At 39.4% G+C, this 26,149-nt stretch overlaps 1 protein-coding gene across 1 annotated transcript in view; it reads left to right on the top strand.

Annotated features, from left to right (window-relative positions):
• Positions 1–14,255: 14,255 nt before the first annotated feature.
• Positions 14,256–26,149, top strand: part of CCSER1 (coiled-coil serine rich protein 1) — a gene marked incomplete at both ends in the record, with an annotated part of 543,822 nt that continues 531,928 nt past the window's right edge. The window contains 2 exons of the mRNA XM_082281877.1: positions 14,256–15,570; positions 18,169–18,356. Coding sequence (XP_082138003.1) covers positions 14,256–15,570; positions 18,169–18,356 — 1,503 coding nt within the window. The remainder of the gene's footprint in view (positions 15,571–18,168; positions 18,357–26,149) is intronic.

Here is a 26,149-nt window from a genome sequence, read left to right on the forward strand (position 1 = left end):
TCCACTAAACCAGGTTGCTCAAAACCCAACCCATCCTGGCCTTGAAAGCTTCCAGGGATGGGGTGTTCACAGCTTTTTTAGCAATTTGTTCCAGTGTCTCACCACTCTCATCATAAAATATTTCTTCTTTATGTTCAATCTAAACCTACATACTTTCACTTTAGAGCTGTTCTTGGTGTCATCCACAGACTTGTGGAGGGTGCATTTGCTTTCACTGTCTTTGTTAGTGATGAAATATTCAATAACACTGATCCCAGCACAGACCTTGAGGGACATGACTGGTTAGTGGTGTCCACGTGGACACTGAGTTGCTGAGTGTAATGAATCTTTTGTTGGCTTCACTTTCTGATGCAGTAAAGCTTTCTGAATGACTTTTTTCACTTTGAAGAAGATACATCTGAGCAGGAGCAGCTAAAATTATTGACTACGTCAAAACAAGCCTTTATAAAGGGAAAGGCCAGTCTTTGTGATACAAGCTGCAACAGGAATAATATTTACTGCCAGGAGTGAGTTCTGTTATTTGGTTGTTGAGGGCCATGGAGAAAGATGGGTCTTGCGTTACTGTTTTTGCAACAGCTGTGAGACTGTATATGTGCATTCACAATATGCTCTCTGATATTTGTAGGCAACTTTGAGAGTGTGGCATCTCTATTGCTATTTAATATTGTAGAGTTTAGGTGTGATGGAGAAAGTCATGACTAGATAATGTCATGAGCTAAAACTTAAAGCTGTGCAAAACTTTTAGCTGTGAGCTTGTAATTAATGCAGTTGTGAGTGCTGATGTAGTTAACAGATTGCACAGCCCAATTTTCTGAATTTTCCCTCCTGTTTATTGATATCTCTCCCCTGCAACTTCCTTCAGACTCACTCAGTGCTGCTAAAGCAGACAAAATGTGCTTGTGTAAAATGAAATATGTGAAAACTGCTCATCTCACTTACCTTAAAAGAACATAACTCAGTCAGAAAAATTTCAGATCTGTGTAGAATCAGAGGTCAGGGGTATAGAAATGTTGGTATCTCATAAGTATACGTGTGGAAATGAACTAATATAGCCCTCTGAATCAATTTTTTTAAACCTGGTATTGTTAGTCTTTAAATAATTACTATGCAAACTGTTTGCATATTGAGGTAATTGGGAAATACCCATACTTGTTTTTTGACACCTCTTTAATACATTCAAGACTGGAGACCTGCTGTATTTAGCTGTCTTTTAATCTGAGTTTTGTGTTCACACAAAGTGTGTGAAATCTGCTCTTACGTCTCTGATTTTTGGAACTGAGAACCATATGGTATCTTGGTTTTGCATTTCTTAGATCTTCTTAATTGTGCCTGCATAGCAATTAGGCTTGTGCATAAATTTGAGAAAATAATGCATTCATTTGTTCTTAGTGTATAAAATACACTGAGAATTCATTTCAGCTTTTAAAATAACCCTAAGAAGCATTCAGAACAGGAGGATTTGGGTTGCAGTTACTACATAGTTGATTTGACCCTTTAAGGTTTGCTTTACTTTTTTTTGGTCTTTTATTATGAAATGGCAAGACACAGGATGTCCAATTCATCCAGTGAAGGGGGCTAAATTATGTCTTTGTGCACTGATCCAGCAAAGCACTTGGCATTGTGCTTATGTCCCATTTGAAGTCAATGGGATCACTCATGTTTTAGAAGAAGTGTGTGCTTTTAAGTGTTTTACTGAAAAGGGGTGAGATTATTCTCAAAGTCAAGCATGTGCTTAAGTGCTTGGCAGAATTGAATTAGTTAACGTCTGTGAGTTAGCACAAGAAAAATAGAACCTTGTAGCATGCTTGTTCAGAAAATCCTTTTTCTAAGTTCCAGTTGAGTTTGACTGGCTCTGAGAGAATGCAATAATGTAGTAAGTCAGTAAACTCATCCGTGATGTATCTTTCAAAGGAATTAAAAAATTAATTGGGATGACTTTAGGACTCTTCCTCATTCAGACATGGTTTTATCACCAAACTTCTCTTTTCAATTTCTGTCTCTTACTAACTTTTAAAATATATTTTGCATTTCTAGCATCCTTTTTTTTAAACTCTCTCTTCTAGGCACTTATGTTCTCTCTGTATTGAGAGGTGAGTTGAATTTCTTCCTTGAGTTTCTGAGCAGTTGTGTATTTCTGTAGGCATCTCTCCTGTTGGGATGCTGCCTTGAGACAGGTCTCCAGATTGCTCACTCTGAATTGACATTGGAGGTTATTTCTGCCATCTTTCTCCATTGCTACTGGCATCCTTGCTCACCAAATTTCTCTTTCTATTTATTTGTTGATCTGTTGTATATGCTAAAATTGCTGGAGGCAAAATACTGACTAGAGATTTGTGTTGCTTAGACGGGAGGGAATATGTCGTAAAAAAAATTAGCAATTTGTCTTCCTACCAAACTTCTAGGCATGGTGTAGTTATCTCTGCTTTCTGTCATCCCAACCAGGAGGCAGAAGACAAATGGATTGTACCCTGCTGAGAAGTTAATTATTTGATTGGACTTCCAGGACTGGCATAAAGCACCCGCTTTTGTAAAAATGCTGTCACTGATGTCCCTGATGTTTCAGGAAATGAGACCAGCTTTGAGAGTTGTATTTGGTGATAAAGGGGAGCAAACAATACCAACTTGGGCATAATGATGGATTCTGATTCAAGTTTTTAGACTGTACAGCTTGGTTTTGGTTAACAGTGACAAAATGCGTCAGAGACATCCAGGAACATACAGTAAAAAACTCTTCCATGTATCTAAGGACTCTAAAATTTAAATATGAAGTTCAAGTAACTATTCCTGGTTAAAAATATTCCTGGTAATGTAATTCTAATGAGAGGGGTAGGTTCTTAAGGGTCACTTGGTCACAGAGCGGGTCACTGCTAAGCAGGGGAAACACAGGTGATGGTTTCAAAGACCTTTACTCTTCCACTTAACACCTGGATATTTATGCTGTACCTGGGATAAATGGAAGCTGTGATGTACCATCTTTTTGAAGACTGTGCTGTGTTGAACTTTGGGTTGAATATTAACATTAATGGAAGTTTGTGTTGAGTTATGACTACAAGCTGTGAAGTTCCAGATAACTGGGTTCCTGAATCCAGAGAAACAAATTAAATTAGGTGTTCATATTTTCTGGAATTCTTAGGAACTTCCATGATGTTTTTGTTCTGTTTAGGCAGCTCTGAGTTTTGAAGTTGGTTTCTTTTACTTCCTTCTGTGCTTGCTTTGTGGGCATTAGTTTTATGCTTAGAGGTTGCTAACCTTCAGTTTTCCAAACAAAATGCAGGTTTTACTGTTTGTGTTTAAACTTGTATACCTGCTTCAGGCATTACTGCTGTGGCACTTGGTTATCTTAAAGTGTGCTATACTCAATGCTACAGAAATGTGAGCCTCTCTGTTTTAATGTTTGATTAACAACTTGCAATTAGAATTTGAGTATATGAATATATTGAGTTGTCTTGAGTGTTCTTCTCTTTCATTGTTTTATTAACAAGAAGACAGCTAGAAGTGAGTGTGATAAATTTAATCTAGAAATAATTATAATTTCAGTATAACAAAAGAGTCTTGCCTGAGTCTTTGCTAAGGTTCATGGAAGTCTTAGGTAGAACATGACAAGTATCACAATTTATTTCTAAATGTGGTATGATTGATTCTTAAAAATATATTCTTCTTCTAAGTAGTGTCCAGTGGAGTGCATTAACATATAAAGAAACTAAAGCAGTTAGTTTGCAATTAAAATAATGAAATTACACAATATTGAGGCTGGTAATTATGAATATATTTAATATTCATCCCCATGAGGCACACATCTTATGTGTGGTAAAAACTGCAGGGAACACGAATCATGTGGTTCCCTTTCATTAGAGTTAGTAAGCCGTGAGTAGCTTGCCTGGAAGGTTTCAGTTAATCTGAATCCTCAGTCTGAGTATTATCAGTTCATTTTGCATCACCAGATTTCTTTCGAGGCGTGAGTTGGGAATTGTTCTCTTCTGTTGAGCTTAGAGGAATTTGGAAAAGAGCACTGTTGTTATATTATTTTGTGGCAATACAGTAAACAGCTCCAACATTGATACATTACAATTACCTTTTTATTAATCAAAGACTAATCTGTAAATTAAACTGCCTAGTGTTAGGCAAAGTTTTCACAGTTTACTTTCATGAATACTATTAGCCACAGATATGTTGTATTTTTAAAATCCTTTTACTCAAAAGCATGTACATCTTTCAAGACATGAGTTGTCCTATTGACTTCAATGGGACATAAGCATAGTGGATCCCTTGAAAGAGTTTTTAGTGCCCTGCTTTTTTTGACTGTGAGGATGTGAGGTAAAACCAAGGGTCTGTCTGTCTCAGTGCTCTGTTTTGAACACAGCTCTGAGCAGACAATGTAGGGAGAAGCTGGAATGGAACACAGGTGTATGGCTGCTCAGAGCTGCATGATTAATCTGCTAGGGTTTCACTAATTTTTACTGTAATCCATTAAAGGATTCTGTACTTGGTCAGCATAAAAAAAAAAAAAAAGAGGAAACCGTGCTTCCATCTACTTAAATTACGAGTCTGCATCCCGGGAGTGATTGGATCATGCGTGTCCAAGTGTTGCTTTTGCAAGAGTTAACAAAGAATTACAGATGGGGTGATTGAGGCTTATAAGGATGAAAGGCCAAATGGTTTAAATCAGCATGATTCACTTCATTGGAGCCTGTTGAATTTACAGCAGATGAGGATTTGGTCCTTTTTATTGCCGTTAAGGTCACACATTGAACCAGTGACAAAGATAATAAATGGCCCCAACCCTTGTTGTCACTGTGGTTGCCATATACACAGCAGAGGCAGGTGGCACTTGAGACTGAAAAGGAGCCAGACTGGGAAACGTGCAGGAAGCTTTATCATAAAAAATAAATTGCTGTTGATGGAGCTGTGATTCAGGAAGGTAAGAGGAATAGAGGGAGAGCACTGAACAAAGACTTGCAGCTCTGCTGGGACTGCACAGTGCTGAGACAGTTATGAGGTGACTTGCTTGAAGTGAGCAAGACATGCAGATTTTAGAAGGAGCGCATTAAAGCTGAACTTGAATGGCCTACTAACTGTGCAAGTCAAATGGATTATGCTTTAGAGACCTTTATGATGTCTTGTGAGACAGCAGAATATTTTCAGGAAGCTGGTTTTTTTTTTGGTGTGTGGTTTTTGGTGGTGGTGGTATTTTTTTTTTTTTTTTAAAGTTTTTTTTAAGTTTTTTTTTTAGTTTTTTAATTTTAATATTTTGGTGGGGGGGGAAGGGTGAGGCAGAACGTACAGAGATGCTTTGAATGCCTGTGGGAGTTGTAGCCAATATTGGTACTTTGCTTCATTCTACCAACAAATTTTATGCACTGAACATGCTAGAGCTAGGGTTGTGTTATTCCTGGTATTTTCCTCGTGAATACCAACTGCCTTGTGCAGCAGTGATCTGTTCCACTCGAATTCCATAGCAAATGGCTGGCAAGAAGTCTCTTCCTCTTTTTATGTCCTGGGCTAAGGCAAATGCTAGGTCTGCTGTTTTTCAATGTGCACATCAGTCAGTGCTCTAGTAGGCATCTTACACCTATTTTTCATGCATGAAAGAAAAAAATACCCTTGATTCTTTGTAGGCTGCTTTTCCCTTTTAGTTAAACTAAAGTACAGCCAGAAGTCAAATTGCTGTCTATATATAAACACATCCCATGTTTATGACTAAATACTAGTATTTAGCGTGAAGTCCAAATATAATTATTTTCTTTAAAATATTATTAGAACATGGTTTTCTTCTATCTGTAAGCATTGTGAAAACACAGCTGTGGTCATCAAGAATGGGGGTGAGAGGAGAGAAAGATGTGAGGGAAGAAGGATAGCATTTGATCCTATTGAATCCTTCCCAGTCCCCAGACTGGTATCGCTGTCCGCCCAAGATGTCTCAAAATTAGTCCATTTCTCTTTGTCCCTTCATGGTATAATTTCCATGTGTACTCAGGGACCTGTGTAAGTCCACTTCAGTTGTTAAAAGTGAATAATTCATTGCATGCAAGGATATTTGGGGAAGATAATTGGGGGAATGGATGCCATGGCATTCAAATCACAAAGCAAGCTTATACTCTTTGATGCTTGAATTTCCAGGTTATTACTTATACTTGTGACTGTTTCTAATGAAACTGTTAAATACTGTGAATACCAGATGCTGTAAGAAATGCATTGTACACTTCTCCAGAATCCAGATAAGTGTCAGAGGTGAGCGATACGGTTTCTCCTCTGTTAAAAAAGCAACACATGAAAACATGAATGTGACTGCTTCTTCACTGAAGTACGGTCATTACCCCATTTCTTACCTTTTTAATGTCTGATTGTTGAATGGGTGAAAGTGAATTGTTTACCTTCTTCACACAGTCAATTTTTTGCTAGTAGATTATCCCAGCTGTCACTGAAGAGCAACTGGCTGCAGGGTGTATGTAAAGACTAACAGTAAGGTTGGTTCACTTCTGTTATTTTGTATATTGTACTGAAGTGATTTTTTGGTGTGATACAGAGACATTTGAAGTAGAGGATGGTTTAAATGTGAGAGAACTGTGGCCTCTAGGTTTCTAATGATCAGTTGTCCTGGTTCACGTGGCCACAGTAAAACCACAGTTTTTAGTAAAGCCACAGTTCATGTGGTACAAGTGGGATAAATTTACATACCCAGTGATAGTGAACGATAGAATGAGTTGTGTGTGACTTGTCTTGTGCTAATGTTTGCCTTCTGGCTAATTTAAAATCAAAAGAGGATGTATAGATAACTTACCTGCAGTTGTCGTCCTGGAATGATTGTTACACTTCTGATTTAATTGCAACATAGGGAATAGCAGTTATGGATATATGAAATCACTGTCTTCAACTGGTACAAGACCAGTCAAAATGAGAGATGCACTTTTGATGTATGTATGTGGCTTCAGACTTCTTTATTGCAAATTTATCTGCTTGTTTACTCTGTGATTTTCTGAAAGCACAGGAGTATTTGAAAATAAAGATAGGCCTGGGCTGCTGAATGCAGGAAACTGAAAACTCTCATCTCTTGCCTTAGGGTAAATCAGTGTTTGGATTCAGTGTTCTTAGGTTTGGTTTTTTTTTTTTTTCCTCAGGTATATAAAAGCTGTTCCTAGATAGATAAGAACTTTTTTTGCCCAATCAGTTTTCAGTACAGAGGGAAAAAAGGGTGTGGATTTATACACGTGTGCACATAAAGACATACATAACTTTTAAAGGTCTAGTGCCCTGTGTTCGGTGTTCTTCTGTTGTTTATGAAAACTGTTCAGAAAAACTAACCTTCAAGCACGTGTGGATGTGGTAGGAGCTTATAAATTTTCACTGTGAGAATTATGACTGTGGCTGCTGTTCCACAGAATGCACTCTGGAGCTCAGTACCATGCTGCAAGGGTTGCATGCACAAGGAAGGAAGAGGGAAGACTGTTCTTCACAACAGCAAATGGAGCTGTTATGTATTAGGAGTTTCACTCATTCCATTTGCAAAACCAAATTGTTTCAGGTTCACAATCCCACTGTTCCTAGCTAGTGCCTTCTATTGTTCAGGCATTTGGCTTTGCTGGTGTTCTCAATAAGATCCTATTAATTCAGATACATTGTCCGTGGTAACAGCTAAAGCCCTGAGTATTTATTTGGTGTTTATTTGTTTGCTTTTGTTTTAAATGTCAACTGATTTTTAATGGCATTTTTTGACTATTATGTTGTCCTCATGTACAAGCTTCATCACACATAGTGACCCTGAGAGCTGTTCAGGAAAAACCAAGTCACAAACATACTAGAGAGACAAATAATATTGCAATAGAATTAGAACTGTATTGAAGGCAGTAATGCTTAAATGCTGAGGACAGTACAGTGCTGGAATCCAAATGATGAAGCTTAACAATTTGGGTGGGTGCCACAGGCTATGATGTTAGCCGGTGGATGAAAGGATTGCTTCTCACAAGTGCATCAGCTGCGTTAGGACTTCTGTTGTCCCAGCAACAATTAAAAATACTTATTTTCATGTAGTTTTGCGGGTATTTGTAGCATCCTGAGGGAAATTTAATTTCTGTGTAAGGCTGGAGGCAGCTGGTCTGTAGAGACTGTCTGTGAGGTGGTCCTTCCCTCCTGCTGCATGGTAGTGCTCATGTGAGGGATGGAGGCAGGAAACTCACAGTGTAAGATGCACATCCTAGTCCTGTGTTTGTTTCTTTATTGTACAGTTCCTGATTCAAAGCAATAAAGAAAATGTATCATTATCCTTAAACTATGAGTGGAACCTAAAAATCATCCAGATGCTTATTGATATTTTGCTCTGATTTAAGGTTTGAGGCCTTTCAGCTATGTGTCATGTCATCTCCTAGTTTAAACTTTGATAGCTAATTCAGTTTTGGTTTTTGTGTGAAAGATGTTGTTTGATATTTCTAGGGAAGTGCATCTTTAAGGAGAACCTCTTTAGGAAAGCTTTAGAAAGTGTTGAGATGTAGTAGCAGGTTGGTTTATTTATAACGGGAGTGTTTGCACTCCCCTACACACTACAGTGTTGAATAAGCATGTATTGTCTTTTGGTGTGTACATGTAATTATGTTAATGGTAAAATTCACAAATAATTTCAATTCCTAAATTTTGCCTCGAAGGCAATGAGAAATGTAAAAGGCACCCGACTGTTGGCTTTTTCGTATTTGCAGTTATTGAGAAAGTAGGTCCATGGCTCCATCTACTGGGGCTCAAAACCAGAAGCACTGGGAGTTGCTGTTTATTGAATGCCCTGAGTTCTGGCACACTTGAGAGAGTAGCTGCTTGGCAGAAGCTGAAATAAAAAGTACTGTGTTTTCTTTTTTCAGCTGGTGAATTGATGGATTAGATTTCTCTGGAGATATTGGTATAAAATTTTGACAATTTTGCCTGTTCTAACACTTGTGGGTTTTTTGCTGCAGTTACATTCACTGTCTGGAAGTTGAACAATTTGTCTCTTTTGATAAGATACAATAATATATACAATACAGAGCTGCTTTTATAATTTTTTTACTCTGTGTGTTTTTTATACTCAGACAACTTCTGTAGGCAAGATGAAGGTCAAATATTACAATATGAGCTGGATTGTTCTGCTGAAAACCTCCTGTGGGGAAAGAATAAGGCCAAAGTATAAAAAAATTGACTTCTTGGTTTTCTCTGGCAATTAAATAGGTGATATTAAGACATTTTTGAGATTAATCTGCATTTTGCAACATCTTGGTGCAGACCAACAGGAAAGGAAGCTATTTCCATCTGATTAACTTCTAAAATTTCTATTAAGAGGGAAAATATTTTGCTCACACTTTGTTTCTCATTTCTGTTGGTCTGAGCACAGGAGCTCAGAAATTGTGAACTGTAGCCAAGCTCTTGAGGAAGAGAAGATTCTAAAATAATCCAGTATACTCTGGCTGCAATTGTTTTCAAAGTAACTTATTCATTTTCCTTCATTATATCCAACTCTGTCTCGTGTAATGCCAGCTGCAAAAATATGCATCAAAAATCCATTCCATAAAAAGCAAAATTTAATGTCTGTCTTGTGCAGCACTGAGTAAACACTTCAGTTTCAGCAGTAACTGGATTTTGGAATTTGAAAATATTACAAAGTAATGGTTGTGTATTTGATCAAGATTCACACCTCCGTACAGAATAGTGGGACTGTTTTCTTGAGTATTCTCATTATGTGATAATGATGCAAAATATATTTTGTCCTAAATGAGGAGCCTACCAAGGTGTCTTTCTTTGCTATTTTCTTTTTCCTCTGTTGAAGATTTTAAGAATGATGCTGGTAGGGATGAGGATGTTAGATAAAGAAAATTAATGGTTTTGTAGAGAAGATGTAGCTGGAGTGAATTTCACTCTGTAAGGGTTACTGCTGTGAAGTTGTTAAGTACAAATAATCATGTTAAATGTGGAGACTGAAAGGAAACACTTCCTATTTTAGTCATAATAGGGCATATATGGCAGTTTATAACTCCCCTGCAGTAAGCAAAAACATTAATACAAGATCAGATTTCATTAGTATCTGTAAGTATTGCTGTCTGGAAATACTTGTTATTTTTTCTTGCATTGCAAGTAGAAAAGTTGTCTTTTTAACTTAGTGCTAAACTTCGGCGGTTTAACAGTGTAAAGTGTGTGTGTGTATAAATTATTTATAATTATATTACATTAATAATACTAAAAATATTACTAGAATGTTCACAACATCCAAACAGTATATGCACATGGGCATGCATGTATATAGGTATGTTTACACAAGGGTATATGTTTTAAGGAATGTCTTCTGATAGCTATTGTAGACCTGGAAAGAACAGTGTATTGTACTTAGTTCATATTTTATGGATGAGGATTTCTGCTGCTTAGACAATAAGAGGAATGCTGACAGTTTGTGTTCTTCCTTCAAGAGACAGGAAAGGCAGAATCACTGAATAAATGCCATTTTGTTACCTGCTGTTAGAGGCAATGTATTCTATTAAAATTTATTACCGCCTGGAAAGCAAAGGCTATGTTTTTTCAGGGTCAATCCTTAGGAATAATCTCTGTTATTTAGACACAGCTTTTGTATTTCCAGTGCAAGTTACAGAGTGTGCTTTTTGCTCAGTTTTCTGCTTCCTTCTGCTCTGAACTTGGAAAATACTGTAATTATAAACTAGGATGTCTTGTTCTTCAGTGAACTGACAATTTAAGTTGTGGGCAGGAGCGAGAGCAGTGGCAGCAAATGTTTTATACGACCATAAAATATCTATAGAGATGTAAGGTATTTTAAAAATACTTTGTTCATTACTGCTATTGTAAAACTGCATTGCAGTGGGTTCGGTTTTTAACCGGGCAGAAACACCAATTTAGCGTAGTGGTTTGGTCCAAAATACTCATTACTGTTTATCTGCTGTGAGATAAGAATTAGGAGAAATGCAAAGCAGGCACCAAACTTGAAAGAATATAAAGAAGTTTATTAACAGACCTAAAGGAAGAAAAAAATCATACCACACCTTCAGAACTCTCCTCCTCCCCCCACCTTCCTCCCTTCTCCCACTGACAATGTAAAAAGACAACCCTTGAGATGTTCAGTCTGTTTACCACTTCCATAATAACCTTGTTCAGTCCATTTAGAAAGAGAAGTCTCTTCTTGCTCGTGCTATGAAAACAGTATCACCACGAGACAGCCGCCCACTTCCAAATATTGTTCAGTCCATTTAGGAAGAGGAGTCTCTCTGCCTGCGTGTGAGTCCCTTCCCCCGACTTGCAGCTTTTCCCACAACTGCTTTTGAGGGTCCACTCTTGAAATTTTTTGGGGTACAGTTTTAAGGTTGAGCTGTTCAGAAACAAAAACAGAGGCCCTTCTCCTTCCCTGGGAGCAAAGGGTCTTCCTCATCTTCATTGTTAGGACTGTGTCTGGGAACATCTCTAGGAACTGAGGTTTCTCCTTTCCCGTTTCGAGCAAAAGTCCTCATCTGGTCCATCTCTAGGGACTGAGATTTTCTCCTTTCCCATTTGGAGCAAAAGTCCTCATCTGGTCCATCTCTCCCTGTCCAAACTTCTCATGAAATTACAGCTGTGTCAGCATCTGCCTATCTCAGCGCAGGTGCTTTTGCTTACGAGTTGAACACTCCACCCCCCATATCTTCATGGAATTACAACGGGATACTCTGATATATCATAGCTTCACAACAGAATTTCAGCTTTAAGCATCTCCTCTCTCTCTTCCCTCAGGTTTTCAGCTCTTCACAGCACTAAAAGGGTTAATCTCACCTCGGCCTTGCAGCTTTGCAGCTGGAATGTTGAATTTTTCTTATCGCAGTGGAGAGGGGGGAGAGCCGAGCCGCTCCGGCTGCCCACGGCAAGGCAGTGGGGGGGGTTCCATGGCTGGAACAGGTCCATGGCTCCAGGATGGCTGTGGCCCGGCCCGGCCTGGCCCAAGCAGGGCCTGGCCGGGCCCGCTGGCCCCCACACGGGGCCCGCAGCCACCTGTGCCAGCGCCGGAAACGAGAGAGAGCTTGGAGGGGGAGTTTGCCTATTCTTAAATGTGGATCACAGAGGTGTTCACAACTTTAAGTGGCTTAGAGAATTGTCCATATTCAAACTGGCCAGCTGATAGGTTCTATCAGTTCCCAGAGGAAACTGTAAGCACCCCTTAGCAAGGACATCCCTTCCGGGACTATGCTTGCTAACCTATGACATGCATTCTAAAGTCTTTTTTTCAGCAGTTATGGTCTCCTTAAAATACAGGGAAGAACCCTCACAATCTCTAAAAATCTTGCGTGTGTTTATCCATACGTACCAGTAAGCCTGCAGGTAGAGAGTCACAACAGCAAAGAAACCCCAACATGGTTAGGTCTTGAAGTGATTAAAGAAGCGAGAAAAGCTTGTAGGGGAAGGATGGGAGAGGGTTTCATGTGGCTTTCGAAAGCCCATTTTCAGTAGGCAGAGTTGTGGGCAGGTGAACAAGCTGGGATAACACCAGCTCTCGTGGGAGCTCACAGGACCTCGGCATCTCTGCCCTGTGTCCTCTGCAGTTGCTCTTACAGAGTGGTCTAAATGCAAACTTTCATACCTGTCAGTGAAATGGAACAACTGACTGGGCTTCAGTTCACTGGTGGATGTAAAGTTAATCCAGTAAATCTGTGTGGTCCTGTGTTGTCAGTTTTGCCCCAGTTAGACTGAATTCAGATTGGGTTTTCAATCACAGAACCTGGGCATTGTCTAGATCAAGATTTGCTTGCTATGAGGGATCACCAGTGATCCTTGATGACTTCTAGCAATTAGTGGCTATTCCCAAGCTGGTTTTCTCATCCTAAACTACAGAATTGCTTATTGATTCCTGGTGCTTGTGAATAGTGTGTCTTCTTGACACTGCATGTTCAGACTGGAGCTGTACTAGCATTTAAAAAAAATGTTAACAGCACAAAAATGCAGTCCAGTGTCTAGTCAGAAACAGTCTCTGAACTTACTTGTTACCCTTTCTTTCACAGTTATATAAAATACATGTCATTTCATTATTAAAAATTCTGTTTTCATTTATATATGTGTGTGTATTTATACACTACCTAATATATGTATTGCTCATAGATACTTGTTCTAGCCACGTAACACATACTAAATTGCTCATTAGATGAATTACTTTGTTTTTGCACTTGACATACAGACATTGTGTAGATAAATGACTTGGGTTTTATTTTTATGTGCTGAACACCAGCAGCTCAGGAAGTTACATTGGGGCATTATTCCTGCAGCCTCTCATGTTCTTGTGATTATATATTGCATGTTTTTATTGCTTTCTCTCTGTGGTCCTGTCTTTCACAGTGGTAGTTTATTTTAACGAGAACAAAAAGAGGTAGAACTGGTATATATTTCATAAAGATTAATGTTCTTCCAGTACATCTGCAGTGCTGGTGAAAATAAGTTTTGCTTAAATATTTATCAAAAATGCCAAGTGCTTGTGCATGGAAACACTTCTCACTAATTTCAAAAGACATGAAAATGTAGCTAATTATAAGCAAAAAGGCTATGAGAGGATTTCAGAGAAGTGTTCAATGGAAACACTGAAGTTCAAATCTATAAACATGATCCCATATTTTGACAGTAAATTCCTTGAACTTACAGTTCTTTAGGAAGAATTTTCAGTGTTGAATGTTTTGGCTGGATTGCAATGCCATAATTTTCTGTACTGCGAAGTGGTACATACAGCCTTTAACAGAAGTGTGTAAAAGTAATTAAAAATCCAACCAAAGGTTCAGTGAAGATTGGAAAATTTAAATCCTCTTCTTTCTTGCAAAAATCTGGGTATTTAGCAATGCAAAATAATGATTTTTTTTTCTAGTCAGATCATGAAAAATCAAGTATCTTCTGAGAGAGCTTACACTTTATAAGAAGAACTTACAAAACAAGGGCATCTGGGTGATATATTTGTATATCTTTTGGCATTTAGATTTTGTACTGTAACAGTAGTGTTGTAAAATACCATATATAAAACTGGATCTTTCATCTGTAGAATATTTTGAGCGATATCTTTACTCACTTGCTGGGTTTTCAGTGCTGTCCATTGAAAGTTGCTTTGAAATTCTAAGTGTCTTCAGTAATTGTACGCAACAAAATGATGTTGACGTCTTGTGTATTTAGGCTGACTGAAGAGTCTGTTTGAGTGGTCTTTGAGGCTGAATAATTTATCTTCCTTTCCCCCTCCCCGTTATTTTTCTCTCATCCCAGGTTACTTTATTGGCTGTGGAGAACCACGGACCCTTTGTGCCCTGATGGGGGACTCTGGATCCAGACGATCGACTCTTGTATCTCGTTTGCCAATATTCAGGAGAAGTGTTAGCCGGAGACACGACTCCCTTCCTTCCTCGCCTTCTTCTGCTAATGCCATTGGTGTCCACACCTCCTCCCCATCCAGCACGAACTCCAGCTCAGGGAGCACAGGAAAGCGACGGAGTATTTTCCGCACTCCTTCCATTAGCTTCCATAACAAGAAAGGGAGTGAGCAGAAGCCTGACTCAGCGAGTCAAAATGTTAATGTCTCAAATGGTGCCCAGTTCTCTCTTAGCACTTTTCAAAAACTCAGCTTAGATGAACACATAAAAAGCAGAGGAAGGCATTCAGTTGGCTTTGGCAGCTCACGTAACAAGAAGATAACAAGGTCTCTGACAGATGATTTTGAAAAGGGAAAGGAGCCCTCAGCTAATAAGAATGTCTTTATCAATTGCATAAGCTCTGGGAAAAATGAGGGTGATGATTCAGGCTTTGCAGAAGAGCAAAGCCGATATTCTGTCAAACAGTCCACACGAAAACTACTCACTAAATCTTTTTCGTCACACTACAAATTTTCCAAACCAGTTCCTGAGAGTCAGTTGGTTTCCTCTGTGCAGCAGCCCAGGTGCTTGTTGGAAGTTAAATCCTACGTGGAAAGTGAACCTGTGATGGCCAAGTCGTCTCCTCCATGCTCGGCTGAGACGACGGAGTGCATGGGCAGCTCCCTGCAGTCCCCGCTGCTCTCGGCTGACCTCACGGCTGCCCAGACCCCCTCGGACTTTGTTGCTCTGACTGAGGACTCTGTTTCAGAGGCTGATCCCCTGCCCAGCAGTGGGCCTGGGGCAGCACTCACAGAGGATTTTGGCCATGATGTCTCTACCTCTCAGATCTTTTTTAATCCTGCTGCTGCTCCTACGAGGGAGACAGATACTGTGCAAATTATTGGCCATTCTGCTGGTGTATCTCCTGTGAGTCACGCAAGCTCGTGCAGCGTGGAATCCAGTACCTTATTCAAAACCTCAGTTGCTAATCAAGCAAAAGTACTGTTGCAAGCCAATGGACTACATATTAATGATGCCAGGCATATAGAAAAAAATAACTCAGAAAATGCACATTTAGGAACCTTGACGTTACAGCATAGTGAAGAACCAGTGACACTCTCTCCAAAGGCACGGGGGTTGAGTGGGAGCAGAGATGAAAGCACGCCCTCCAAGCACATGAGAGACACAATTCCTGTAGTGGAGTCTAAGCCTGTTCCATGTTCTGAACCTCAGTCCTTTAAAACACAACAGGGTTATGAATCAAACCATCCTAAAGGTACGTCTCATGGTCTTTTCATTTTTGAGTTTGGTGGGTCTTGGGGGGGGGGGGGGGCTGGCCTCATTTCTTCTATAATGATTATTTTGTCATAAAGTGTTTTGGTAGAATTGCAAGTGCTAGCTATGAAGTTCAAAAAGTAAAAATTGTGTCCTCCTTCAAAACTGTAGGAATTAAAGAAAAAGTCTATGATTTTTTTGAGCTTGTGTTTTACAGTTTGCAAACACCCATCAGTGTTGTTTGTGGCTACGCTTTGCTGTAGTAAAGAATGAATTAAGAAAGCGAGTATTGATTCCCAGCTCTCATTAAAGGCCGAAGCTACGATTTTTTGAAACATGGCTATTTTGAACTTGAGCTATGGGGTTGCGTAATTTGGGATGGAAACATCACCAGAGGAAAAAAACCTTCTTGTAGTCTGATTATGGGAAGTAATACGGTTTCCTTTATATTGATCTGGGTTCAGAAATTTCTAGAGTGTTGCTTTCTCTATTCAACTGATGTTATAGAGTAACTCAGAGAGATCTTTTGTCAAAGTACGAGAGATCCTGTTTCTGCTTCCAGGTGAAATAAGTGTCCAAATTCCCATTTTGTCATCTGTGAAATGGAGGGAGTTAATCACCATCTGAATTTCACACTGGGTCTTTAGTTTATGAAGAGTAATTTGGAAATACTAACAAGATCAAGTGGAAAGACTGTGCCTAGAAATCCCAATCTATAGAGATGCAGATAAATAAGGCACCAGGCCCTTGAGTGAAGGGCACCTGTCAGAAGACATTTATCTCTGACAGTTTATTTTCTCAAGCCAACTTAATGGCTGGTGCTTTCTTGAATAATCCTGAGGCTATATGTGATGGGCCAAAATTTGTGAGAGTTAACAAGACAGCATTTGTAGTGATTGTATTAGAAGATGAATGATAGTAAGTATAAACTCACATTAATTCACACCCATCATTTTGCTTGGCTGTTTATCTAGGCATGTAGATTATAAGCAATCAAAAGCAATCTTACTTTTTGAATTATTAGTCACTGCAAGGCTTAGTTGGGTATCTTGTACATAAATGGCAATATAAAGTCAAATTAATCCACTGAATTAGCTTTCACCAGAGGGCACCTCTTTCCCTCAGAACCTTAGTCACTTTGGGGAAAAAAATATTCCCATTTATGTATGTTACTGGTCCTGAGCACTCTGTCTTCCTTGCCACATTGTCTCATCTGTGAATGAGCTCTTAGTTCGGAATCTGCCTTGCTAGAGTGTACTGCAGGACAGCAAGTGAGGAGCTTGGATGGATGTTTAGAATACCCACTGCATTTCAAACTCATGCACTGGCAATTGGATATTTAATTTGTATTTCAGGAAAGCAGCTAGTGGGAGTTGGAATCATGATAGAGGGATTTTTGTAAATTGGATTCATGTTCACAGAAACACTAGAGCTAATACTGCACTATATAAAAGTTGATGACTAATTGTTACGGTTTTTTAATGCTGTTCAAAATATTTTTTTTTTTGCTTGTGTGGTGAAGAATGTTTCAAATTAGAAATTGGTCAAGCATACAAAAGAACCGTTGAAAAAAAGATAAAATCCTGCCATATGAAGTGAATCAAATACAGAAAAAGCTTACATGGCGTTCAGCAAGATATGGTTATAAGTAGTTATACTTGTTGCAAACAGACTGGTTTGAACATTTGGTTTTCTAAAACAGTATTTGAACCTGGATGTCAATACAAAATATTTCTGTGCATTTTCTTTGGTAGTAGATATTTTCTCTTCTGTACCTGGTCTCATAGCTGATGTCATTATAGATAGCATGGTGAATGTGACATTCATGTATGAGCAGTTTTGATGTGCCGTATATTTCTTAGTATATCTTTATGTATTTTTATGTGATACAGGGTTTTTTTTTGAGAACCCTTAGAGAAAATGTCTCTTCTCTTGCAAAATGCAAAAGAAGATTTCCTATATGTGTGACATTTATTACGCTATTATGCTTTTATCTTTCCCCATCTCTAAATTTGCCCTAGCATGTCAAAATGTATCTTTTTCTCCTCTTTCCTGATGTATTATTGTTTTAACTGGACTGGGATTTTGCCTGCTGCCTGCAGGCTGAATTTGGAGGGTGCTGGTGCAAGGCTAAACAAGGACTACACAGAAGTGGAAACCAGTGTGCATCCCTGGCTTTCTGGAGGGATAACAGAGTTGTGACCTGGCCCTTCAAAAGCTGGACTTGCCTTTGGGCACAGGGTGAGGCAGGTTGGGTTTTGGCACCACTGGACAAGTGATAGTTTTTCTGGTAGATTTTACTGACAGCAGTTTGAAAGTGTCCTATGATGAGGGGAGAAAGAAAAGGACAGAGCACAGAGTCCTTCTGGATTCTGTGTGGAGCCCTGGACTGGGCTGTAGTGTGCTGAGCATGCCTGGGGGCTGAACTGGGGCCTAGGTGACACTTTTATCTAGGTAAGCACGGTCTGCTTTCTACAGAACATTTCTCATGTGATTCCCTTTCAGTGTAAGCATTTCAAGCAAAGCAGCGTTCTGATTCAGAAAATATTTGTAGAGAGCAATTCCCTGTAACAACTGCTGATTGCTTCTCTCTTTGCAGTTGATCTTGCCAATAGCCTCAGTCCGTACCGGGAAGGCAGATTTGTTGAGAAACGACTGAGGTCCTCTTCAGAAGGTACTGCTGGGGGCAGCCGCCTGATCATAAAACCAAAGGATGGAAACGAAGAGGAGCTTAACAGCCTACGGAAGCAGAGAGCAAGCTCATCCTCTTCCAAAATGAACAGTATGGTGAGTTTTATTCCCACATGTGTAAGTCTTATGTTTTTCTGTGATTGGTGTAACCATAGTGAGAAGCAGTGACTTCACAACCAACAGTACTAAAGAGGGCAGGAGCTGTCTCAGGCTTCCAAAATGTGACCCAGGCTCAGCTTTGGATATTAAAAGTATTTTTTTGCAGGGTGTGGCGCTGTGAAAAGGTTTGCATATTTTCTGGGAAGAGTTTCTTGTTGACATGTGTTGCTGATTTGCTTATGATATTAGAGCATGGAGCTTTTCGTGTTTCTCTGTTTTTGCAGGAAGTTTGCATCCAAGTTTCAGTGAATAACGTGATTTTTCAAAGCTAGAAAGAACGTGAAGACATTTAAAGACGCTGTTTCACGTAGGCCTACAGAGCATTACGCAGATGGAGTTCATGCCCTAAAATACTGGTTAACCTTGCCTCAGGCCTGTGAACCTTTTTTGGGTTGTTAGACCCAAGCTGTTAGGCAGAGCTCTGTTTTCATTTAAATACTAGGCTACACTGATGCTGTAGCATTTCATTCTATTTAGCCCTATATTAATGATGGAAGTAGGAAGGTGACAACAAGAACAACAGGAAGCAGGCAAATCGTGGATGGGATTAGGTGGTAATCTGAGTCCCTTCTCTGTGTTTTGTATATGAAATCCATGGGCTTTTTTCCCACACTGCTATTAGCAAGATCGTCCACAGATTCACATGGTTTTGCTCATGCTTATTGGTATTAGTCACAGACCAAGGAGTTCTAAAACAAGAAAAGTGAGCATGCTCATGAGTGAAGGTAAAATTATCCCTGCTTTTACCCCAATACATATGAATATCATTTTCCTATCTTAAGAAAATAGGAGCTTTTTTAGTAAAAAGTGAGGTTTAGGAAGTAAATCAAACAAAACCAAACCTGAAGACATGCCCTGCACCCTCTCCTGCCCACAACCAACCAGAAGACAGAAGAGTAAACAAGAGTTTCCTGGAAGCAAAAGAAAAAAAATACGAAGAAATTGAATGTTCATAATAATATGTATTTGAACAGTAAAAAGGCCCCTTGAAAATGCTTGTCACAATCAATTCATGTTTAACACCAGCGTAGCAGATTGCTACCAGTGAACGATGCTAATGAAGAATAAATAGTAGGTAAAGAATCGGCATTATTACACAAAAGTATTATAAAAACCCTAAAGCTAACTTTCTTGTGTGGCTAGAATAACATGAATCGTGTGGCTGTCTGTATTCATTTTGTTCAGTTCTGGAGGAAAATGAACCACAGACATTTAAGGGGATGGCAAGTCGATGGGGGAGAGCAGAGGCCCCCCATGGCAAGGGCAGCATTGCTGTGCAGTTCTGCTCGGCGGCACTGCGTGAGTGGCTGTGGCTGCATATGCGGGTTTTCTGGCAGCGCCCAGATGTCTTGTTAAGCTGAAGAAACTTTGTATCTTTGCCCCTGTTTATGTTCTTTTTCTTGTTAGCAGGCAGTGTGAGCTGCCTCTGCTAAGGGGCTGGGAGTGAGGAGCCAGAAAATCTCTCTCAAGGGGTGTGAGATTTTCACAGGAGACAGGAAGTAAAAAAAAAAATTAGCGTCTGAGAAGTTGTTCTTTATCCTATACAACTTGCTCAGCAGAGTATTCTTGCATAATTGTCAGTTCTTGTTTCGAAGGTGAAAGGTAAAAGCTTGGATACCTCCTAAATACTGGGAATATGTATCAAACTTACAGGGCCATTGCTTCCCTTAAGAGTGGCCTTAACTAACTTCTGAGGTGCTGAAAGTAATTTATATACTGGCTAAGAACAATGCTGTTTGTAAATGAAATTGACGGAAGGAAAAAATGTTTCAAAATAACTCTGCAAACGTGCCAATTTCGTAGTATTGTAAATAATGATCTGAAACAAACACTTGAGGTGAAGTACTTGGATTGCCAGTTAACGTGTTTATTACAAAGCTGCCGTTCTTGCAGTGACCGATTTCTGCTACAAGAGGGCGCTGTTTCACCAGGAATGGTTTTGGAGAGCGATCACTGCAATTCAGGACACGTGTTGGAGCAGTTTAATGTTATTAGCCTGTGCAATATAATAGACCCTTTCCAGGTGAAAAGTATTGACAGTGATGCAATTTAAAGAGACTGATATTGCTGTATAAACTCTGGTCATTCTAATGCTCCAACAATGAACTCATGAGTTAACAAATTTAAATCTTTAGGCATAACATATAGACTGGTTAACTATGTCTCAGAAGATTGGTAGAAGCTGTGTTTAGCCTGCTGTTTCTGCCTAGGTGGTTCTTCTTTTCCAATGTGTAAGAGAGGCAAAAAAAAGGAAAATGTGAAGCAGCACAGTAGAAGACCTGAATGGTGTGAAATAAGCAGTCCTGCAAGACAAGTAAAAGGAATGTAAACCTGTAGAGCTGACACAAAGAGAATTAGATTAACCACATTAAAAAAAAAAAAAAATCAGACCACCAAATTACTCTAAGTAAGTTCTTTAAGAGAATTAGGAGACAGAACAGCAGGGGAAGAAGACTTGATGTGTAACAGTACTCAGAACTAAGAGAGAGTGAGGTGTTTGTGAGCAACAGAATTATCCATCACTTCTCACAGTAGTGGCTAATATGGAAAGATGAGTATCTTGAATATCACATTTATTAGTACAAAGATGAAATGTTAAGAAATTTGCAATTTTTACATAAAGTTGCTGATAGATATTTTTAAATGCTAGCAAATTACAGTCATTAAAACCAGATAGTCATGAAGGATGATACGAATGGAAGTAAGTGTGCATTACTTCAAGTTGAAAAAAACCACTTGAGAGAATAATGGGAGCATCTAGACCACACTGCCCAACTTCAAGACATGAGCTAAACTGTCCTGCATACATATATGTGTTTTCACTCTGTCTAGAAATATGACTGCTTATGTGCAGTGGAACAAGACTGCCCACTTACATTTGGCTCTTGCAAACCTGCCTTTCTGCTTCTCTGCTATTCCTTACAAGGAAAATAGTTGTTTGTTTTTATAATTGCTCCCTTGCCCACACCTGTCTATCAGCATATGTACTATTTAACTGAAAAAACCCTTATTTTTCAACTTCTTGTCTCAGTGGGTGAACATTATGTACTGCAGGACTGCATTTCTCTGGGCACTCTTCAGCACAGTTTTCTCTTTAGTTCCTCATACTTGAATCTTCTATAAATGTTGCCTGTTTTCTGCTTCTTAAATTCAGCTTCAACTTTTCACCCTTATAGGTAAAAACTTTCGTGCTTGCCCTCAGTGCTGCATCATCAGCTTCCTTCGCCTGGAGCAAAGCAGCCTTGCCGACTTGTGCCAGCCCAATTAGAGCGGCACAACTTATTTTTCCGGATTGTTGCTTTGACTGTGCCATTTCTTTCTTTGCATCTTTCCCGTGGATCCTATATATTAGGTATAAAACCATTTGTTGCCAAGGACTTTTGAGACCTAAGGGCATCCCGGCTTTTTTCCCCCTCAGCTTTAACAGTGATACAAGTCTTCATTGCCCTGCTGCCAAGCTGTCAAATAGCTGCATTCGTGTTTTCTCCCATACTGGCTATCATGCACTGCAGTAACTGCAGTTACCACAAAGTTTGCTTCATTTCCTTTCTCAATTTTCACTTTACTTTTTTGCCTTGCCTAAAGATAATTTTTTGAGATGCATGCTGGGTACTATATTACTGAGGTTTTTACTGAGCTTTTTTTGCTTACACATCCAGTGCTGATGCTTAGCCAAAATCCCCCTTTCCTCACGCTTGTCCTATGCTTGTTATGTGAGGATGCTCCAAGTACCGAGCATCTCAGTAAATGTACTTACAACGTAAATTAGGAACAGCGTATGCAAAACCCAGTGTCAGAATACAGGGCAGTATTTCATGGGCAGGAATTCAATTTGATAATGGAAGTGGTTGAATATGTTAGTTGAACATTAAATTTAAAAAATTAATCATTTACTAATTTAGTATAGAGGGGGCTATCTGACATTTCAGGAATATAGAATAAAGGTAAATGATTGATACAGAAATATGCTTGCAAAAGAGAGGTTAACTGCAAATATCTGAGACTCCTAGTACATGTACTGAAGGGAGCAGAAAGTCAAAACAGAGGTTGCTAATGAAAGTGTGTTATGGGCAGAACTTCTGTGATAATTTTCTATTTAGCAGCTGGTGTCTAAGTTGTGGCTGGTGTCCTGGATGTTCCGTGTGTGTAACTGTACCTCAGTTTTGTTACCTAAGTCATTTGGGGGGACTTAGCAGTTAATAGTCAGGTTTCTAGTATACTTCAGAAATGGTATTTGCAGTGATGGAGCAATTATCCAAACCACTGTATTCAAATCTCTTCCTGTGTTTGATATTGTATGCTATCAGGCTGTACCCAAATCTGCAACGTGTGGAAGTGTGCTCGTTGCTTCTCACAGATGACTTTATTTTTAATGTTACCTGAGTACTCTTTATTTATCAAGCACCAGTTTTAACCCAGTTGCTACGTTATGAATGAGGGCTAGAATGCTTTTTATGTTCCTCTTCTCTGTGCTGAGTAGTATGGTATTTTGCTGGTGTATGATTCAACACAGAGTGTGAATCAAACTAGGTTGGCTGATAGTCTAGAGAGAATTGAAGTGATTTTCATATTTACTTGAGGTTACGTTAACATTGACCTTCTGGAAGCTGAGGTTTTTATGCAATGTGTGGCTAATACATGAGGTGGAAGCTGCTGTTGAAAATACTTGAGTTGAATGAGCTTCAGAGGGTGACTAACCAGTAGATTTGAAAGTGGAATTTGAATGTGGCTATTTTTGTGGCCCATAAATGTGACCTGTAAAGGCTTGAGAAAACCTTATGGGCTACACTCTCCTTCTACAGACTGGAGACACATAAATTATTAATACCTTAAGTGTCTGCCCTGGAAAGGCAGTGAATGAAAGGTTAGAGGGAGGATTTGAGTGCTCAGGGCTTCAGGTTGGGAAAAAACCCTCAAACAAAACAACCATTTTCAGATATGCCAAGACTGTTACAAAAATACGAACTAGGTACGCAAATAGACACACTCTTTAGTTGTCTTCTGCACAACCTTCTTTACAACTAGCAATGTTGTATTTCCTCTGAATAGCTACAACGTGTTTTTAACTTGCTATATCGTGTATTATCTTTGGTATCTGTGGTGTTCATAAAAGCTATGTCATAGTGAAAATAGATGGGCCATTTTTTGTCTGTCACCGAATTATTGTATTTCTGCTTAATTCAAATTCCTATCTGCTGTGCTGAGCTTCTCGAGGGAGAATACTTAGGAACATCAGTTGTTGCTGAACTGTTCAAGCAAACCCTGTAAGGCAGTGGTTCACCCTTCATGAGAAGTGGACTTGACAGCATTCATTTATAACTAGATTTGTACTAACGTAACAAAATTTCCCCTTTTGCAATGAATTTGGCGTTTTGCTCCTTTGTGAAAAGAAACTGTGGAAGCCACTTAAAGCAGGAACTGTCAGGACTACTTTGATCTTATAAGGCTGAACAGTGCTATCTAGATAGGAATAAACTGCTGACTATAGGTACTTAGTAGTTTGAGCCTTATATTCTTAATTTAGCATGGAGAAAGTGTCTTTTGCATGCTAATAGCATAAAAAAATGGAAATGGCAGATAGGGATTTAAGCATTTTGGCTGTGATTTTTAGGTCAAGTCAACTGGAAGCTTTTTGGGTAACTACCCTCTGGGAAATTGTAGTGTAATGGGTGTTTCTTAGCAAATGAAGGGCTTGTGAAAATCAGATTGCAATTGTTAAACACTTTGAATTAATTCCTGAGATCAACTAGCCAACAGAAATGAATTTAGATGTGACTTAATGCTTATGCTGTAATGTTCTATGCACTTCTTTAAGGACATAATCATAGCCCAGAAAAGGGTAAACTGTTAATCTAACATTGGAGTAATTATTTAAATTGAATTGGGTTATGTTAATACAGGTAGAAGGTAGAGCTATTAGCAATTTTAAATCCCAGAGTCATCATGGCAGTGGGTAGATGTGTTTGTTGTGTAGTTAAAATAGAACAGAATTAGTTTTTTCCATGCTTTTGTGGGTTAGCTGCAGTGGGTGAGCTGCACCCCTCAGCCACTGGCTTACTTCCTCTGGCAGGATGAGGAGGAGAAATGGAAGGATAAAAGTGTGAAAGCTTGCAGGCTGAGATAAGGGCAATTTAACAGGTAAGGTGAAAGCTGCCCACACAAGCAAAGCACACTAAGGAGTGCATGCAGTCATTCCCATGGGCGGACAGGTGTTCAGCCCCCCATCCCCAGGAAAGCAGGGCTCCATCACACCTAATGGTACTTTCAGAGGATAAGTGCCCTTACTGCAAACATTCCCCCTTCCTTCTTCTTTTCCCGGCTTGAACTGCTGAACACATTGTATGGCTGGATCCCTTTGGTCAGGTGGGGTCAGCTGTACCAACTGTGGCCCCTCCAAATTCTGGCTCACCCCTGGCCTCTTCTCTGGCAGGGCAGTGTGAGGAGCAGAAAGGGTCCTGATGCTGTGCAAGCCCTACTCAGCAATAGCTAAAGCATGTCTTCCTATATTGATAACGCTGGTTTGGTCACAAATCCACAACACAGCACCATAAAAGCAAGCTGCTGTGAAGAAATTTAATTCTGTCCCATCCCAAACCAGTAGAAGTTGCATATCTGATACTTTTTTTCCTGAAGGTCCAATATGGGAGTACTTGCTCTAAGTGTTATCTGAACTAATTTACAGGACACTTAACTTCTAAAACTATAGGTAGGCATCCCCTGTAATGCATTGTGCTTAGTGTTATGTTTTAATATTTTTCTGAAAATCATAGCTATTTATTGAGACTCAAAACATAAGTGTAAAGCACATGCACTTGATGAATTTTTCTAACAAAACATACTTTTGTGCTAGTCTTACTACATTTCCCAAATAGTTTTGCCAGTTAATGTAAAAGATTGCTTGTTCTGAAGCTGCTCATCATTTAGAGTTGATACTATTTTTGTGGATTTGTTTTTCCATATGAAGGGAAAGTTTTTTTTCTGCACAGAAATATCTGGTAATATGTTAAAATACACTCTAATGATCAATATTGTTTAAATAGATGGATACACTTGTCAAGCAAAAGCAGCTTGGTTATTTTTCTATTTTATTTTGACTTCTACATTTTACTTTCCTGTTCATTACCATATTTTCCACGAGCATGTGTTTTGAATACAGGTGAGTGCTGCAGCAAAATTGTTACACGGTCTTCCTGAAGAAAGCCACTCAGTCTGTGTGCGCGTGTGGGCTACTAAAATCCGTATGTCACCACCTATGGTGCCACCAGCAAAGAAACAACTTGGTTGTGGTGAAGATACTTACCTTCTGCTCAGTGCCTGTCATTCTGTGGACCTGTGAGAGAGGTCAGGGATTTACCAAGGATCAAACAGCCTTGTGAAAAATCTAGTGAATGCTCCCTACCTGCTTTCACAGTACGGTAATCAGTAGTAGGAGAGAAACAGAGTAACTGATGCTGGAAGGCACCTCTGGGGGTGATCTGAGGGTCTAACACCTCTGCTCAAATCAGGGTCAGGGATGGCATCCCTACACCCAGAGATGTCTGTAGTTGAGTTTAGAATATCTCTGGGGGTAGAGACTCCAGAGCCTCACTTGGCAGCCTGTCCAGGTGTTTGTCCAGATTTATGGTTTAAAAAAAGAACAAAGCTTTTTCTTAGGTTTCTTGTATTTCAGTTTGCACTTCTCTATTCCCTGGGCAGCACGAAGAGGAGTCTGGCTCTGTCTTTATTATGCC

This window comes from Coloeus monedula, assembly GCF_965178545.1.
Source record: "Coloeus monedula genome assembly, chromosome: 5".
Classification (NCBI taxonomy): Eukaryota; Metazoa; Chordata; class Aves; order Passeriformes; family Corvidae; genus Coloeus; species Coloeus monedula.